This window comes from Podarcis bocagei (assembly GCF_964188305.1).
Source record: "Podarcis bocagei genome assembly, chromosome: W".
Classification (NCBI taxonomy): Eukaryota; Metazoa; Chordata; class Lepidosauria; order Squamata; family Lacertidae; genus Podarcis; species Podarcis bocagei.
The window spans coordinates 64,758,356-64,776,133 of NC_138131.1; the positions used below are offsets into that span (position 1 = coordinate 64,758,356).

Below are 17,778 nucleotides of genomic sequence, written 5' to 3' on the forward strand. Positions count from 1 at the left end.
ACAAGAGGCACCTGCTCTCTTCCTGGGATCCCTGATACCAGAGAAGATTGTGGATACTAGCCTTAGACCACCATACACCACACAGGAGCGACAAGTGGCAGAAGCTGAGAAGTTGGCAACTACTGATGAGGGATGGTATCTTACACCTGACAACTGCCTATGGGTGGCAGAGTCCCTAGCCCCCCAAGTTGTGCGTCGGTACCACGACTCCTGTCACGTGGGGCCCGATGCTCTGGCCAAAGATCTTGGGAGCAGTTACTATAGATCCAAGGTTAGCGTCTGAGGCCTGGAGGCGTTGTGTTCTCTGCCAGAAAAAGAATCCCAGAACAGGACCCTTACCTCCTTCCGGAATTCAACATCAAGGGACAGCTCCCATGGAGGACTTAATTATTGATTTCACTGAACTGCCCAGGTGTGGCTTATACCATGATCTCTTAGTGGCTGTCTGCACTTACACAGGAAGGGTGGAAGCTGGAAACTTCACACAGCCTACAGGCCTCAAAGCTCTGGGAAAGTTGAACGTATGAATAGGACTTTGAAAAACCAGCTGTCAAAACTAACCCAAGAAACGAACTAAAATTGGGTTAGCATGTTGCCTCTCGCATTGCTTCGCGTTCGAAGTATTCCCGCTAAGCATATTCATCTGAGTCCTTTTGAATTAATGTTTGCTAGGCCCCTGCCTTATGTGCAAATGATATCTCCACATTCAACTCATGATATGCATATTGAAAACTATTTGCAGTCTCTCTCGCGTGTGTTTTCTTCTCTCAACAGGTGGCAATTTGCCAGGACGCCTTGCTCCTTGGTTGAGCCCCTCCATTCGTTTTTACCGGGTGATGAGGTCTGGATACGTGATTGGGCCCAGACGCCGCTCCAGCCCTGTTGGAAAGGACCACACATCGTCTTACTTTCTACTCCCACGGCTGTTAAAGTCTCCGGCATAGCTCCTTGGATACATCATACCCGTGTAAAGAAGGCCTTCTCGGATTGGACTGTTACACCGCATCAACAAGAGCCGCTTCGACTCACCATTTCCAGACGTGCTCCAGACTGCACTCCAGCTCCTGCAACCAGCGTGGATTGAAAGGGGACATTTTCTTTCCTTTCCTTTTGCATAACTGAACTTTATTGAAGGTACCTGGGCCTGGTTTGCTTTACGCCACCCCTGCAGAGGGGGGTGTCTAGTGGGTCTTTTCTTTCAGCGTAATTACACCCCAGCCCGCTCTCTGGCACTTACCTAAGCCCCTCCCCGTGCATAAAATGGCTCAGATACGACTGTTGGTACCCGTGCTGGTATTTTTGTTGCCTTTGACCTTAGAAATGCCAATACCACTCACACTGACCAGACAACTGCTTCAATCGTGGGGGGCCCACCACACAAATAATAAGTGGGTTCAGGTTGCCGAGATGGTTGCGTTCTCTGCGAATTGGACCAATTGTGCCGTCTGCACCCTGGCCCCTGTAGATGCTCTGGGAGGAATGCCACTCCTCCCTGTGCCTTGGAATGAGTCCTTGGTCACAACTCCACTTGTTGCCTTCCAGCCTCTGGGCAACCATTCTTCTTTATGGAATCATTCTGTCCCTTTCCTGGTTCACCGGATCACTGGCTGCCTTTGTGTCAACAAATCGAATGACGCCAGTGACGCTCAGACCTATGTGGGCACTTCCCACTGTGATCGTACCTTCCCAGCCCCAACAAACATGCCTGAGTCCGAGACAGGAACTTTTTCTGGTTCCAATTTGACTGCATGCCTGGCCCGCTTGCTAACAGGCACCATATCTGCCCATGGTCAGGACGTTTACTGGGTGTGTGGCAGGAAGGCCTATCAAGGGCATCCTGATCAAATTTGCAGATGACACCAAACTGGGAGGGGTGGCTAACACCCCAGAGGACAGGATCACACTTCAAAACGACCTTGACAAATTAGAGAACTGGGCCAAAACAAACAAAATGAATTTTAACAGGGAGAAATGTAAAGTATTGCACTTGGGCAAAAGAAATGAGAAGCACAAATACAAGATGGGTGACACCTGGCTTGAGAGCAGTACATGTGAAAAGGATCTAGGAGTCTTGGTTGACCACAAACTTGACATGAGCCAACAGTGTGACGCGGCAGCTAAAAAAGCCAATGCAATTCTGGGCTGCATCAATAGGAGTATAGCATCTAGATCAAGGGAAGTAATAGTGCCACTGTATTCTGCTCTGGTCAGACCACACCTGGAGTACTGTGTCCAGTTCTGGGCACCACAATTCAAGAAGGACACTGACAAACTGGAACGTGTCCAGAGGAGGGCAACCAAAATGGTCAAAGGCCTGGAAACGATGCCTTATGAGGAACGGCTAAGGGAGCTGGGCGTGTTTAGCCTGAAGAAGAGGAGGTTAAGGGGTGATATGATAGCCATGTTCAAATATATAAAAGGATGTCACATAGAGGAGGGAGAAAGGTTGTTTTCTGCTGCTCCAGAGAAGCGGACACGGAGCAATGGATCCAAACTACAAGAAAGAAGATTCCACCTCAACATTAGGAAGAACTTCCTGACAGTAAGAGCTGTTCGACAGTGGAATTTGCTGCCAAGGAGTGTGGTGGAGTCTCCTTCTTTGGAGGTCTTTAAGCAGAGGCTTGACAACCATATGTCAGGAGTGCTCTGATGGTGTTTCCTGCTTGGCAGGGGGTTGGACTCGATGGCCCTTGTGGTCTCTTCCAACTCTTCTATGATTCTATGCCCTCCCAAGAGGATGGTACGGGGTCTGTTTTCCAGCCTACTTAATACCCCCCCATGTGGATTCCTGACCAGATTGCCTCTGCACTCCCTAGAAGGAGGCGTTTCGACTGACCTGGCAACAATTGCAGGTGGGAGTTCCCAGAATTGGGGCAAAAATCAGTGGCCTCCAGAAAGGATACTGGCCCATTATTCTCCAGCCTCATGGAATCGGGGAGAGAAAATCTCTGGGGCAAGGGGGCTGATCTAGAACTTGAACCGCGTAATCAGACTCCAGGCAGTGGTAGAGATTGTTGCTAACACAACAGCCACGGCCCTTAGGTTAATTGCCACGCAATTGGATGAGACACGCGTTTCTCTCAGTCCGCTTAGCGTTGGACTTTCTCCTGGCGCAATATGGCGGCTTTTGTGCAGCGTTAAATCTCACGGGTGGGGCCTGTTGCTTTAACATCTCTGATCATGGTGAAGCCATTCGCAATTTGGCAGCAGGACTTGAAACAGTGGCCCATATTCCTACCGAAACCTGGGAGGGATGGGACATGTCATGGCTTGACTGGTTGCCAAACCTAGGATGGGTAAAAGGCCTGTTTTTGCTGCTGCTTGGCCCACTGTTCATCTTGCTAATTTTTTGCTTTTCTGTACCTTGCCTGCTGCAATGCTTGCATACAATGACACGCAATATGATTTCACGCATGCTTCGCCCCCAGATTATAGCTCTGACCCGAGTATATCAGCCTGTGCCTTCCTGGGACGAGCCTTGGAGGCTGCCCAAAATTGAGAGGTGTGGAATGAAGGGGTAGTTAGGGTTACCCCAGAAAGCCCTAAAAACTGTTTGTGAATTCCCCCCCCCAGCCAGGCCTCGGCGTACGCATTTTAAAACTGCATTTTCCTCTAAGACAAAAAGCATGAGCTAAGCAGTCCTCTCTGTAACAAAAACGCTGTAACAAACCTACAGCTGAGAACAGTAAAGCCTTTCGCTTCCCAGATCCAAGATAACCTTGTCCTGGTACATTGACTTGCAACATACTTCCGGGAACAGAGTCAGAGAACGAAAAGCAACATTTCTATGTAAGAATCTGTGAAGGGGGAGAGGGAAGGAGGGGCTTTGGAGAACAGGATAAAAACCTGATGTAAAATACTTTTTGCTGCGGCCTGTCTTTTGTGAACTGAATCACACAGGTGCCTCTGCCCCCCCCCCCCCATGGCAGAATAAAACACTCTTTCTCTGGATTAACCCCTTGGTGTCGTTTGGCTCCTTTTGTCTCTGCTCGGGTGCAACAATTTTTCCTACCCATGGATTAAAAAGGCTACATACCAAGGAGAGCCTAATCCCATCCTCAAACTTGCCAAGGGGCCAGACATGCAAAGGAAGTTCTGTTTTACTTTGGGTGGTGGGACTTCAGAAGTGTTTGCCTATGCTAATCTAACACCTGGGTCTTGCCCTGACATGTCTGCTTATGCTGATGTTGTACCAAGGACTTGTCTGGACATGTTTGCCAAGGTTAACCCCTCCCCTTTGAACTGTATTCTGGGATATGGTGGGAAAGTTTTAAAAAGTCGCCACCCCATCCTCGGGGTTCCAAATTCCTCTTTGACCCTGTTGCGCAATAAACTTTGGTCTACAGCTATTTGCTCCGGTTGGTGGCTGGACTCCTCCTTTATTCTGGCTCTGCCCGACCGGTTGGGGGACTGAGCAGCCTCCCACCTAGATTCTTCCGTAACAGTATGTTGTTTGTTACTATGGTGTGTATTTTTGCTTGGATGAACCCCCCAACTCACAAACAAGCCCTGACACAACCAGCATGTTTTTCTCCTCTGAAACACAGCTAAACTTTTATCTCTTCGTACATAAGAACATAATAGCCTGTTCAGGAGTCTCTGGCGAGGTGCTGTGGCAGCTTTTTGCAGGAAGGAGTTCAACAGGAGTAGCCCATCTTTCCTGGCGGGCCATTTCTGCATGTTTTGGCCTTGCTAGCAAAGCCACATCATGCAAGAGTTGGTTGCTGAGAGCCCTTGAAGCCTCCTCTGACCACAAGGGTCTTACGGTTACCTACAAGGCTTTCCTGCCTCAGCCACAGTTAAAGTCCTCCCGTTGCCACAGGATCCTTTCCAGAAGGGCCAAACTCAAGCTCAAGCCACCTATTTCCCTTACCCCTGAAGAAGAAGAAGAAGAAGAAGAAGAAGAAGAAGAAGAAGAAGAAGAAGAAGAAGAAGAAGAGGGGGAGGAAGAGGAGGAGTTTGGATTTGATATCCTGCTTTATCACTACCAGAAGGAGTCGCAAAGTGGCTAACAATCTCCTTTCCCTTCCTCCCCCACCAGAAACCCTCTGTGAGGTGAGTGGGGCTGAGAGACTTCAGAGAAGGGTGACTGGCCCAAGGTCACCCAGCAGCTGCATGTGGAGGAGCGGAGACATGAACCCGGTTCCCCAGATTACGAGTCCACTGCTCTTAACCACTACACCACACAGGCCACTGCACTGCTGCCAACGAAAGGGCAGGGAGGCTTGAGAGGGAGGAGACGCCCTGAAGTGGAGCCTGGGCACGCAGCTCACCGGAGGAAGACAGCAGAAAAAGCCAAATTCAGCAGTGGAAGAAGAAAATTTCAGAATATAAATGCAGAAATATAAACATTTATTACAAAAAAAGTATCATGACTTTAGAAGACAAAAGAGTAAGAATGGGAGTCGCTATCCGAGACGCAGAAAGACCAGCCGCCTCCGCCGCCCTCACTTCCGCTTTGATGCTGTGCCAATGACACAGTCATTGACCTGCAAGGCAAGACCGGGCAGATTTGGGGGGCCAGAAACTGGTCCCCACAGCTGCTGCTGCCGCCACCTCCTCCATCCAGCTGCGGTCAGGATGCCCCTTCCGCAGAGGAGATTCTGCAAGCAGCCCAGAGAAAGGGACACCCCCGCCCCCCCCCAGCCGGATGCTGCAGCCACTTACCTTTCTGGCAAAGCGAAGGGAATTGAGGGACTCGGCAAAGTTCTCCTCCGAGGGCGAGATGTTAACAAACATCAGCCTGGGGGGAAAGGCCAGAGGAGAGGGTGAGGAGAAACAGAGGCTGCCTCAAGGGGGGTGCATGGCCCCCCTGTCAGAGACCTCTGGGTTGAAAGGGGTCATCTAGCCCAACCCCCTGCGTTCCTGGCAGGACAGCGCAGACCAGGCCTCAAAGGGGAGGGGGAGCCATCAACTCCCTCCTTGCCGACTCACATCTTGGAATTGCCGCCTAAGGAGTTCTGGAGGAGGTAGGTCAGCTTGCTGTTCCGGTAGGGCACATGGGCCTCCTGCAAGGGGGCAAAGGAAGCGGACAAGGATGGGTGCAGGAGGGGGAAATGTGTGGGGACCCTCCTCCCCACTTAGGGCAGGCCGGTTCCGCCAGCATCATGAGGCTGTCCCATTCCCGATTGAATTGTAGAGTTGGAAGGAATCACAGCTCTAGAGCCCCCGATAGGTGGGCACCCCACACGTGAGACAGTGCTGGACGCCACATCCTCACCCTCGCAGAAGACCAGCGCACTGCGGGAGGCGGGCTGTGGGGCTGCAAAGGGCTGCCCCATGGCTGGCCAGGACTCCCCCCCCCCCGGAGGCACACGCGACCCCCCTCTCCCGCCTACCTTGTTGCTGAGGGCGGTGATGACCAGGCCCAGGTTGGAGAGGCTGCTGTTGATGGCCTGGGTCTCCTTGAGGCGGTCGCCGGTGGAGAGGGACCTGTCCAGGCGCTCACTGCCAGCCAGGTCCACCAAGCTCAGCACGGCTGCGGGGGGGGGGGGGACAAAGGAGGGGTGAGGGTGGAGGGAGAAGGGGGGGGTGCTGGGGACCAGGGACCCACAGAGGGCCTGGCCTAGAAGAGGAGGGAGAGCAAGGGAGCGCCTCTGGGCCAGGGCAGGGACAGAGGCCTCCGGCGAAGGGGGTCGTGGGGCCGGCCACACTCACAGGAGGTGTGCAGCTCCCGGTTGGGGTTGTGGCCCTCGATGCGCAGCTGGAAGAGGCTGTGGCTGCGGGAAGAGCGCTCGTTGAGATTCGTCTTGGCCACCGAGCGGTTGGCTTTGGCTCTCTGGAGCAGCTTCAGGACCTGAAGGGGCAAGCGGGGGGCAGGAGGCGGAGAATGGCGGTCGGAAGGGACCCCAGAGATCCTCTGGCCCTAGCCAGCCCCAGGCAAACAGCGTGAAGAGGCTAGCCGGGCACATTCCCCCCCCCCCGGCTATTGGCTACTTGCGACCAGACTGAGATGCCCGGGCGCCCGATGGCGTTGGACATCACCGCCTGGAGGGGAAGCCTGGGAATCCTCGGAGCAAGACTCTTTCCACACACGAGGACCTCGTCCTATAGAATTCTATCCGTTACACAATCAGAATGAGTATCAGGAACCAAAACGGTTTCTCTCAGCAGCCTGAGCAGGAGCAGTGAACAATGGCAGCTCCTTGTTCTCACCTGACTTCACTCCCCCGCTGCCCCCACTGCCCCACGCTCAGCTGCAAAGAATATTCTTATATTCTGAATGTACAGTTAAGAAAGAGAAGTTGGAATAGGCCAAGATATGTGGACTGCCCCAATCCCAGCTCAAGGTGGTCATCTGAACTGGCCAGATGTTTAACTGAGAATCAGTCAGTCAGTCAGGCCATCATTTGAAAAATAAGACTTTAGAACGCCTGGCCCCAAAATGGCAACGAGACATCCCATTTGGGTGAGTTTAAGCTTGGTTTAAGGAGCCGCTTGGTGCCTAGCCTCTACACTGGAGTTTCTACCATTGCCTGCAAATAGAAAGGGAAGCATGGGGGGGGGGGAGTTCTTCCTCTGGGAACTCTAGGGCAGGCAGAAGCCCCATAAGGAGCCGAGGGGCCAAGACCCAGGTGATCTGAGCTCTCCAGACAGGCAGGATGGCTCAGGCCTTCATGCAGAAGCCTCTCAGAGAACGGCACAGTCGGAGGGGAGCCCCCAGGGTCATCTAGCCCAACCCCAGATTCCTCCCTCTGCTCCTCCCCTCAGAGGCTTTGGATGCAGACACACTCTGGCTGCCTTGTCCCCAGACCAAGGCCCTAAAACGGGTCACAATGGGGCTGGTTCTCTGGCTTCTGCCTCTCCTCCACCCCTTGCAAGCAGGCTGGTGGCCGGACACAGTGCAGAGAGCGGGAGAAGAGTAGTGTTGGAAGGGGACCCCCAAGGGTCATCTACCCGACCCCCTGCACCGCTGGAACCCCCCAGGAAAATCCCAGACAGACAGCTGCCCCCCCCCACCGCGGTACCTCTTGCTCCGAAGCAACGGGGACGTAGCAGAGGTTGGGAACGTGCAGCTCCTCCGTGCATTGGCTCACTCGCCGGATCTCCAGCTCAGAGCCCTGCTCAGGGCGCAACACCAGCAGGTCCCGCAGAGACTCATTGTAGATCTCCAGGAAGTTGGCAGTGAAATGGTACTGGGAGGAGACAGGCAGAGGGGCAGGATCAGACCAGGGAAGGCGGCTGGGGTGGCGCGTGCCCAGCCAGCACATCGCTCCCAGCTCAGACTCGGGGACCAACTGGCATGGCTATTCCAAGAGGAGGCTTCCAAAGGTGAGGCCCAGGAGTTCAGACAGGCCAGCCCTCGGGTGTTCAGGGGATCTTGTGAGGCTGAACGGAAGGCCCTGCAGAAAAACACTGGCGGTCTCACCATCCTGTGGGGTGGGTGAGGGTGAAGGAGGCAGCCCTCTCTCACCAGCGCCCTCTCTGGGAGCTCCCAAGCCCAGTGCGAAACCCCCCTGGCAATTGCAGCATGGCGAGTGAATGCAGCGGGGGTCTCCACCCCCTTTGGACACCTGCATCCGCTTTCCCTCTCTGCCCCCACCTTCCAGCCTTTGGCCTCCATCTCCCGGGCTTTCCTGAAGATCTGCTGCACTGCGCGGGGGATCATGCCGGCCGTGGAAGGGTCCTGGCAGTCGGGGCCCTCCATGGTGTACGTCTTGCCGCTCCCCGTCTGCCCGTAGGCAAAGATGCAGACGTGGTAGCCGTCCAAGGCCGACTGCGGGGAGGAAGGGAAGCCGTCAGGCTGGCGTCCACCAGACCCCACCTGCCCCCGGAGGGGGAGAGCCGCCCTATGTGGAATTTCCAGACCATCCTTCAGCCACGACTCACAGGACAAACCAGCCAAATCAGCCAGGGAATCATCCTCACGATCATCATCATCATACAGTGGCACCTTGGTTGTCGAACCGAGTCCGTTCAAAAACTAAGGCTGCCAAAGAATGTTGGGGAGTTGGAACACTTACTTCCAGGTTTTCAGCGTTCAGGGGCCAAAGTGTACGAGTACCAAGGTGTTTGAGGGCCAAGATACGACTGTACCATGCTCAACATAATAACAAACTAGAAGAACTGGGCCGCTTCCCCCCTTAATGTATTTATTCTATATATTTATTTGATTGATTTATGTGCTCTTCAGGGTGGTTGACAGAATAACATGCTTTTCCTTACCTGCACAAGCAGAGAGATCTCCTCAAAGACCTCCTCCTGGGAGCTGGACGGAGGGAAGACCTGGTCAAAGTTGAACTCATAGACAATGTCCTCTTTTCGCTCCCGACCAACGTGGGACTGGCAGAGAATCAAAGAATTGCAGAGTTGGAAGACCCACGAGGCTCATCTAGTCCACCCCCAAGCAAGACTTGAACCCACAACTCTGAGATTATGAGCCTCTACCGAGTAAGTGGTGACAGGGGCCGCGTTCCCCCTTGGCCAGCTCTCCCGGGGCCACAATGCTCTCTCTCGCACACACACACATATCCTCCAGCTGGCATTGGGTCTGTTGGCCTTGGGCCGGCCATCAACATTTGGGTTTCTCCTGCTCCTGCAAAGGTCATTGCAGGAACAACACTGGCTTATTTGAAGAAGAAGAAGAGTTTGGATTTGATATCCCGCTTTATCATTACCCAAAGGAGTCTCAAAGTGGCTAACGTTCTCCTTTCCCTTCCTCCCCCACAACAAACACTCTATGAGGTGAGTGGGGCTGAGAGACTTCAAGAAGTGTGACTGGCCCAAGGTCACCCAGCAGCTGCATGTGGAGGAGCGGAGATGCGAACCCGGTTCCCCAGATTACGAGGCCACCGCTCTTAAGCACTACCCCACACTGGCTCTCGGCAGGCTTTGCGGCAGGTGGAGACTTCCTGACATCCCCTGGCAACTGTGACAGCCCAAGATGCCACCAAGACTTCGACAACCGCCTTGTCCCCCCACCCCCAGACTGACCTCCTCCGCCTTGGATAAGACCAGGCTCTTGCTGTTGTCTGGCGGGAAGCGGAGGTGGCTCACCCCCTGTTTCTGGGCCTCCTTCTCGCTGCTCAGCAGGGGGCGCACGCGGCAGAAGACACGGATGTTGCCCTGGAGGGAGCGGGGAGTCGTCAGCACCCAGCCCCACAAAGGGTCCCCCAGTGCCAGCCCCCCACCACCACCGGCCCACCTTCAGCTCCTGGACGGCGTTGTGCAGGGAGCGCCGCTCCATCTCCGACTCGTGCTGCTTCTGCTCCAGCTGGGCCTTGTGTGCTGCCAGCGCCTCATTCTCCTGCGCCCGCCGGGCCAGGCTCTCCTGCGCCAGGCGCAGTTCCGCCTGCGTCAGAGAAACCCCAGGGCCAGTGAGGGACGGGCCACCTCAAACCCAGAGCCGCCCACCCGCCCTCTCAGCCAGGCAACAATTCAGGGAGGAGGCGGCAAATGCAGGCTTCCTCAGCTGGGAAAGGAAAAGCACCAGCAGGAACAGACACAGCAGAGGTTAGCACTTCCCCCAGACAGATATCTAGGGCCCTCTTGCGATGGATAGAAAAGGGACTTGTGTGAGAAACAGGGTGTGAGGCTGAGGAGAAGGGAAGCGCTTCCAGCGAGAGCCGAGAGGGATACACTTCTCTGTATGGGGGGGATTGAAGATTAAGATATAATTATGATAGAGGGCTAGACACATAAAATTTTGTGTTTTATTGCGATTATTACTATTACTGTTGTGATTTTTATTTATTTTCTTGCTTTTTCTCCTTATCTTCCCACCTTTTATTGCTTTTTTCTGTATTTCTTATTATCTTTTATTAAAAAATTCTTGTTTTCCAAGAGTGTTTGCAACATCTTTCTCTCATCTTATTATCTTTTTTAAAACTAGTTTGGTTTGTATTATATGTTGAAAATATTTAATAATTTTTTTAAAAAAACATTTTTTAAGGTATCTAGCTCTCTTTTCTGGGGCTGAGGACCCTTAACTGTGATCTTGAGTCTGGCATTGTGGAATCAGAAGGGTACCTACGGGACATCTAGTCCAACCCGCTGGAATGCAGGCGTCACAAGCGGATGTTGGCTAGTCCCAAGGATTCCTCGCCTCACCTTGGGATTCCAATCACCATTCAAGGGCGGGTGGAAGGGTCCCCAGCCCCCCCCCTCACCTCTCTGGCCTCCAGCTGGGCAGCCAAATCCTCCTTGGCCTCCCTGGCTTTGCGGCCAGCGGTTTCCAGCTCCTGGATCGTCTGGCTCTGGCTCTTGACGGTCTCCTCCAGCTGCTGCTCCTGCTTCACCAGCTGCTCCACCCTCTGCCGGCTCTCTGTGGCCTGCGCTTGGCAGGTCTGCAGCTCCAAGGCCAGGGCACTGCCAAGAGAGGGTAGGGCAGAGGTCAGGTCCTGCTGCAGGAGGAGCAGACGGAGCCCGCCATGCCCTTCTCAGGCTGCTGCTCGCTCACCTGTTCTGCCCCTCCAGCTGCTGGTTGCGGGCCGTCGCCTGCTTCAGCTCCCCCTCCAGCTGGCTCAGCTGATGCCTCAGGGCCTCATTCTCCCCGGCCAGCCCCTGGGCCTTCTCCTTGTAGGTCCCCCCTTTGGCCCGCAAGTCGCTCACTTGCCCCTTCAAGTCCCAGGGGGCCCGCTTCTTCTCACCCCCGCCAGCAGCGGCAGGAGCAGCGGCTGCCAAGGGGAGAGGGAGAGAGAGAGGACAGTGTGAGGGTCCCGGTGGCGGCTCAAGGATGGCACGGGGGGGGGGCACCTCCCTCCCTTCTCTAGGCCTTACCTGGCTTAGGGGCTGCCGCAGCCACCGTCCGACGGGATCCTGCTGGGAAACAAGGAACGAGACATGAAGCAGTGAAAGGATTCCCAAGGGGACCCTGTCTCCCCTCCGTTGCTTCATGAAACATCTCCAAACAATAGTAATACTTCAAAACATAAAATCAGCAAGGAACTCAAGACAGATTAAAGCAACATATGTGGGGGTTCCCTTCCACGGATTGCGCCTAAAGTCAAAATCACGTATAGCTGAAATATGCTGGATTTAATGGTGGGCAGGATTGCCAGAGCATTTTCCCCAGCCCCTCTCCAAACTTTTTATATTGTTTCCTACACTGAATGCACACAAGTTAAAGGGGCACCAGATGCAGGATTACGGGGAACCCACATTCTACACATCTGAATCAGCTTGAAAAAACTAAAATGGCTTCAGCAGGTGCCAAAAAGAGTCCAGCAAAGATAGCTGCCTGGTGTTGTAAGAACATAACTGGATCAGGCCCAAGGGGGCCTGTCTAGCCCAGCATCCTGTTCTCAGTGGCCAAACAGTTTCCTGTGGGAAACCAGAGAGCAGGATTCAAGTCCAAGAGCCCTCTCCCCCTTTGTGGCTTCCAGCAACAGGTATCCAGAAGAATTTCTGCCTCCAGCCATAGAAGCAGAGCACAGACATCACGGCTAGTAGCCACTGATTGCCCTCTCGGATGTGCATCTGTTTAATCCTCTTGTAAAGCCATCCAAGTTAGTAGCTATCACTACCTCCTGTGGGAGGAAGTTCCATAGGTTAGCTATGCAATGCCATTGTTTTTTATACAGAGGTGGCTTGGTTCTCAAACTTCATCCGTTCCTGGAGTCCAAGACTCCAGAAACCATTCGCAAACCAAGGGACGGCTTCCGACTGGCTGCAGGAGCATCCTGCACTCATTCGGAAGCTGTGTCGGATGTTCAGCTTCTAAAAAACGTTCGCAAACTGGAAAGCTTACTTCCAAGTTTCCAGCGTTCAGGAGCCAATTTGTTCAACAACTAAGCCGTTTGAGAAGCAAGGTACCACTGTAATGGAAATCAATACAACAATATTTATAATATTTTTGAAAAATAACACGATGGGTGCTGCTCCTCTAAATGATCAATTCCTTACAGGTACGATATGGCACCCTTAACAGGGACGCTTCTGCAGCCCGCTGCCTACCTGTGGTGGACGGCCCTGCCACACCCGCAGTCCCCCGGGTCCGAGTGCTCGAGCGGCGGCGCCCCCCTGCCAAGAAAGCGGTGTTACAGCAAAGTCCAGAAGGGCTCCCCAGGTTCTGCCCCGCCCCCCCCCCCCGACCTGAGCTTACCGGCCTGGCGGTGGCCTCGGAGCGCAGGGGCCGCTGGCGGAGGCTTCGGAACGGAGGGGGCTGCTGTCACAGGTCCTCCCTGCTTGGTAGGGTCCAGGGGAGCCCGAGCCCGTTTCTGGGAGGAAGGAAAGGGCAGCCGCTTGTTATTCTCCAGGGCCAGGCTGGATGCCCCCTCACCGGTCCTATTCCACGTCCCTCTCTGCTGGAAATGGCAACGCCCCATTCGCACCCCCCCCCATGCTGCAGAAGGGAGGGGCTTGGGAACTCACCCGGTCCACCTTGGGGGGCTCATTCTCATCGCTGGCCGGGCGCTTGAGGTGCAGCGCAGACACAGGGAGCCGGGAGGGGCCTTTCGGCAGCAGGAAACTTTTCCCCTCAGAGTTCATCTTCTGCTCCCGGAGTGGCAACTGAGGAAGGCCGCTGAGTTCATTTAATGAAGCATCTCAGAAGCAGGGTGGAGGGGGGGGGGAGTCGAAGGCCGAGGCAGGCAAGAGAGAGGCGCCCCCCCGGCCCCCGAAAGGGACTCACGGGAGGTGGACCATCCATCAGCTCCAGGCAAGGCCTTCGGGGAGAAGCCAGTGGGAGGCCAGTAAGGAAATGAAGCCCAGCCTGCAAGGTCAAAGGAGGCCCGGCTAGTCCAAATGGCCCCCAGCACCGAGATAGGCTGCCTCTGGGCCGGGAGGCAGCAACCCTTTCCCGCAGGGGGCCGGTCCGCTGTCCCGCAGGCCCTGGGGGGGCCGGACTACACGGGGAGGGGGGGGAAGAGAGCGAATTCCTCTGCCCCGCAAAGAAGCCAGAGATGCCTTTTCAAGGAAAGGACACCTTCTGCGCATGTCCAAGGGCGCTGATTGCCGGGCCCTCCGCGGGCCGGAGGGAGAAGGCGACGGGGGCCGGATCCGCCCGCGGGCCTCAGGCCGCCTCCCCCCGATCTGCTGGGGCTTGGCTGGTCCCCCCTCCCTCCCGCCCGAGGAAGGGGCCCCTCTGCCCTCTGCCCGCGCCCCGAGGCCTCACCGGCGCCCCTCCGGCTCCTCCGCCTCGCCCTCCGTCTCCCTCTCCGACCCAAACGCCGTCGATTTAAACGGACAGCTCCCGTCCTCCTCCGCGGCGCCGCCCGGCAGCCAATGGCCAGGCGGCGAGAGGAGGAGACCAATCCGCGCCGCCCGTCGCGCGGGCCGGACCCGCCCTCTTCGTCTTACGCCCACGGCTCCGCCCCCAAGTCCCTCCTTGGCGCACGGCCCGAGCGGAGGACGCACTGCGCACGCGCGCCGCGAGCCCGCCTCCGCCGGAAGGAGCGTCGGCGGGAGGGCGAGCGTGAGTGCGCGCGCGCGCGTGCCGCAGGCGGCCCCGCCCCTCCCTGGCAACGGCCGCGGCGCGCAGGGAGCGGGCGGGGGGGCGGGCGGGGGCGGGGCCTGCGCCGGAGGGGCGGGGCCAGGGAGATCTAGGGGGAGAGAGATCAATGTCTAGGGAGATCAATAAACAAACGGGAGGGGCCCCCCGGGGGAGGCCGGCGGAGCGCGCCTTGGCCACCGGGGCAGCAGCTTCCCCCGTTGAACACCCGCCTGCCCCTCTGCGCAGGTGGGGCGGGGCCTGGAGGGGGGGGACCCCGAGTGACCCTGGCCCCTTTCCCCTCCCCCCCATGAAGGGGGATCGGGGGGGGGCCTGAGGCAGGGGGGGGCACACAGGGACGCTGCAGCGGGGCGATCCCCTTGGAGGGGGGCCGGGGGGTCCTGGCATTGGGGGGACCCCCGGGCGCTGCCACGGTCTTTCCCCCGCTGCCCCCCCCAGCCCGGCGGGGGCGTGGCGGGCCCGGGTGGGGGCGCTGGGGGGGGGGCTGGGCCGCCCGGCCCTCGGCATCCCCCCTGGCGGCCCCCCGCTCCGGCTGCTGTGTCACTGGCCCTCGGCGGGAGGCTGGAGCCGCCGAGGGTCCCGCTCCGCCGCCCCTGAGACCCCCCGCCCCCCCCGCGGCGAGAGGGACCCCCAGAGCGGAGCCGGCAAGGGGGCGCCCCCCGCCCCTCCCCCGCCTCGGCCCGCCTGACCCGGACCAGCGCCCGCCTGACCTCGGGGCCCTGGAAGCGGCCGGCGGCCGGCAGCGGAGGGGCGCCCCCCTCGCCCGGCTGGCCCCGCTTCTGGGAGGGCCAGGATGTCCTGGCGCGCTGGACCGACGGCCTCCTCTACCTGGGCACCATCAAGAAGGTCAGTGGCTGCCCCTCCCCTCGGGGGGGGCAGGGGGGTCCGCCCCCGTCCCCCCCCGGCTGGGGGTCTCTGCTCACCCCCTCCGCCCCCCCCGCAGGTGGACCCCCTCCGGCAGGTGTGCCTGGTGCAGTTTGAGGACGACTCCCAGTTCCTCGTGCTCTGGAAGGACATCAACCCAGGTCAGTGGGCAGTGAAGCCCCCCACCCCCACCCCCCCACTTTGGGGTCCCCCCCCAGTCTCCGCCCCCTGCAGGCCTGGCTGCTCCCCACCCCCCACCCCCCGCCTTGTTCTGTAGGGATGACCCCAGTGCAGAGTTCACCTGTGGAACTCCCTCCCACTGCCGAGATATCAGTGGTTCTGAAGGGCCGGTTCCTGGAAGCCGCTTTTTTGGGGGGGGGCATTCCCTGGCTCCCCAGGGTGAGGCGGGGGGGCTGGATCAGAGGATCCCATCCAGAAGACACTTCTTATCTCCCGATGGAGCCTCCACCTCCAGAGGCAGTCTATCTTGCTCCTGAGGCTCTTGGGGCAGGAACCCAGCTGCCCTGGGGGGGGGGACTGGCCCCTCACGCCCCCCCTGCCTTTTCTCCTAGCGGCTGTGCCTGGGGAGGAGCAGTCCTGCTGCGTGTGCCACTCGGAGGCCGTGAGCCCAGACAACCGGCTGGTGCGGTGTGAGAAATGCAGCCACGGTGAGTCCGCCAAAGGAGCCCCACAAGCTGCCCCTGGTTCCCCGTTCTCCCCCCCACTGCCCCACTGATGACCCTCCTTCCTCTCCCCCCCCCCCGCAGCCTACCACCAGGAATGCCACCTGCCCCGGGTGCAGAGCGATGGGGCCTGGACGTGCCGGCAGTGTGTCTTTGCTGTGGCCACCAAGGTAAGTGTGGTCTCCTCTGCCCCCCCCCGAGGTCCTCTGTCCCAGCCCCGCGCACTGACTCTGCCCCACGGCTTTCCTCCTTCTGCAGCGGGGCGGCGCCCTCAAGAAGGGGCCCTACGCCAAGGCCATGCTGGGCATGAAACTGGTCCTGCCCTACCAGCTGAAGACCCTGGAGTGGGACGCTGAGCACCTCGCCAACCGCCAGCAGTGCTACTGCTACTGCGGGGGCCCCGGAGAGTGAGTCTGCCCCCCCCGGAAGAGGGGGGCTTGTGGGGAGGAGGGAGGGCGCCTCTGGAACCGGAGGGGGGCGCTCAGCTGACCGGCCCCCTCTCTCCCTCTGCCTCAGGTGGAACCTGAAGATGCTGCAGTGCCGCGGCTGCGCCCAGTGGTTCCACGAGGCCTGCACCCAGTGCCTCAGCAAGCCGCTGCTCTACGGGGACAGGTGAGGGGCAGCCCTGGGTGGGGGGGGGAGGGTGGGGGTCAGAGGGCGAGGGCATCTTGTGACTGACCCCCCACACACCCGGCTCCACCCGGCAGGTTCTACGTCTTTGAGTGCTGCGTCTGCACGGGAGGCCCAGAGAGCGTCCGGCGTCTCCCCCTGAGATGGTGAGGGGGCGCTTTGGGGCGGCAGGGGGGCATGAGCACAAGAAAGCAATGCAGCGGCCTGGCCCCAGACTCGGTCACGGGATCGGGGCCCCCGTTGGGCAGGACGTCCCTGCATCTTGGGGGGCTGGACTGGATGACCCTCGGGGTACCTGCCAACTGTGATTCCATATAAAAGCAGCTTAAAGAGAGCCAAAGGAAGGTGGGTCCTTAAAAAAACAACAACCCCACATCTGGAGTGTATCCGGATCCACTTGGGCCCTTTAATTAACAGCTTCCTGCTTCTCACTTGATTTCCTAATACTCCGCTTGGGATAATTGGGACACTTAGAATAAGTCGGTCAGAATTCAGCAGCTGATCTGGAAAGCGAAGAGAGAGCAGAAGGGGGAAGGAGGTTTTGGCGCCAGAGCGAAGGAAGCCGCCACCTCAAGGGCCAGGAGGCACCGGGCGGGAGTGGGGGGCCGGGAGGGTGGGGGGCTGCGCTGGCTGCGCTGAGGGATTCCCGCCTGCCCCCCCCCCGCAGGGTGGACGTGTCACGGCTAAAACGGCCGCTGTTTCTTTAATGCGAATAAAGCTGGGTCAGCATGACTCAGCGGTCTGAACCAAGTTGTATATATAAGTGAGAAATGTTAGTTTGGGCTGTGGCTGGTGTTTGGGTTGGTTGGTGCTGGTGTGTATAGTTATTCAGTCATGTTTTGCACAAAGACTTTTAAGAATAAAACTCTGCAAGGATATTCCCGTGGACTCTTTTTGTGACGACAAGGAGTCTGAGAAGATAAAGGGAGGTCAGAACCCTTTCCTTCTTTTTTTTGCTTTCTACAAACACTGACAGGTTATGGGCCCAGTGTTTCTGAGCATGTGCAGAGTGCAAAACGACTAACAGCATTTCAGCAAAGAGCTGGTGAGTCCTGGTGGTGTACGGAGACAGTGGCTGTGCGTTGGAGCAGTTGGTGGCAAGCTGTAACTGTCTGCAGCGACGCTGGAGCGGCTAGGATCTGAGGATCAGGAAAGCACTCAGCGTCAGCTACTGGAACAGTTTGAACTGCTAGAGGACCACAGCAGGCGACT

At 57.5% G+C, this 17,778-nt stretch overlaps 2 protein-coding genes across 2 annotated transcripts; one reads left to right on the forward strand and one right to left on the reverse strand.

Annotated features, from left to right (window-relative positions):
- Positions 1-5,406: 5,406 nt before the first annotated feature.
- Positions 5,407-13,615, reverse strand: LOC308578253 (carboxy-terminal kinesin 2-like). Its single transcript, XM_081178498.1, has 17 exons — positions 13,571-13,615; positions 13,312-13,449; positions 13,043-13,157; positions 12,895-12,960; positions 11,719-11,760; positions 11,399-11,615; positions 11,109-11,307; positions 10,145-10,291; positions 9,934-10,065; positions 9,166-9,282; positions 8,543-8,716; positions 7,968-8,135; positions 6,658-6,796; positions 6,339-6,478; positions 5,935-6,008; positions 5,668-5,743; positions 5,407-5,489 (listed from the first exon to the last, which is right to left on the reverse strand). Exons 1-17 carry the CDS (start codon positions 13,586-13,588, stop codon positions 5,448-5,450), a joined length of 2,004 nt encoding a protein of 667 aa, XP_081034624.1. The 5' UTR covers positions 13,589-13,615; the 3' UTR covers positions 5,407-5,447.
- Positions 13,616-14,163: 548 nt separating this feature from the next.
- On the forward strand, positions 14,164-16,766 carry LOC308578127 (PHD finger protein 1-like; the record flags this gene model as incomplete). The annotated part of the gene is made up of 8 exons (XM_081178390.1): positions 14,164-14,353; positions 15,012-15,235; positions 15,333-15,414; positions 15,826-15,921; positions 16,021-16,106; positions 16,195-16,343; positions 16,453-16,548; positions 16,644-16,766. The coding sequence occupies 8 exons, from the start codon at positions 14,164-14,166 to the stop codon at positions 16,714-16,716; spliced, it is 996 nt and encodes a 331-aa protein (XP_081034516.1). The 3' UTR covers positions 16,717-16,766.
- Between the last annotated feature and the right edge of the window lie 1,012 nt (positions 16,767-17,778).

Coding starts and splice junctions, on each gene's coding strand:
- LOC308578253 (XM_081178498.1), bottom strand. Junction 11,616..11,718: donor TGCGGCAGCCCCTAAGCCAG/GTAAGGCCTAGA, acceptor TCCCCTTGGCAG/CCGCTGCTCCTGCCGCTGCT. Junction 8,717..9,165: donor AGATCTCTCTGCTTGTGCAG/GTAAGGAAAAGC, acceptor TCCTCCCCGCAG/TCGGCCTTGGACGGCTACCA.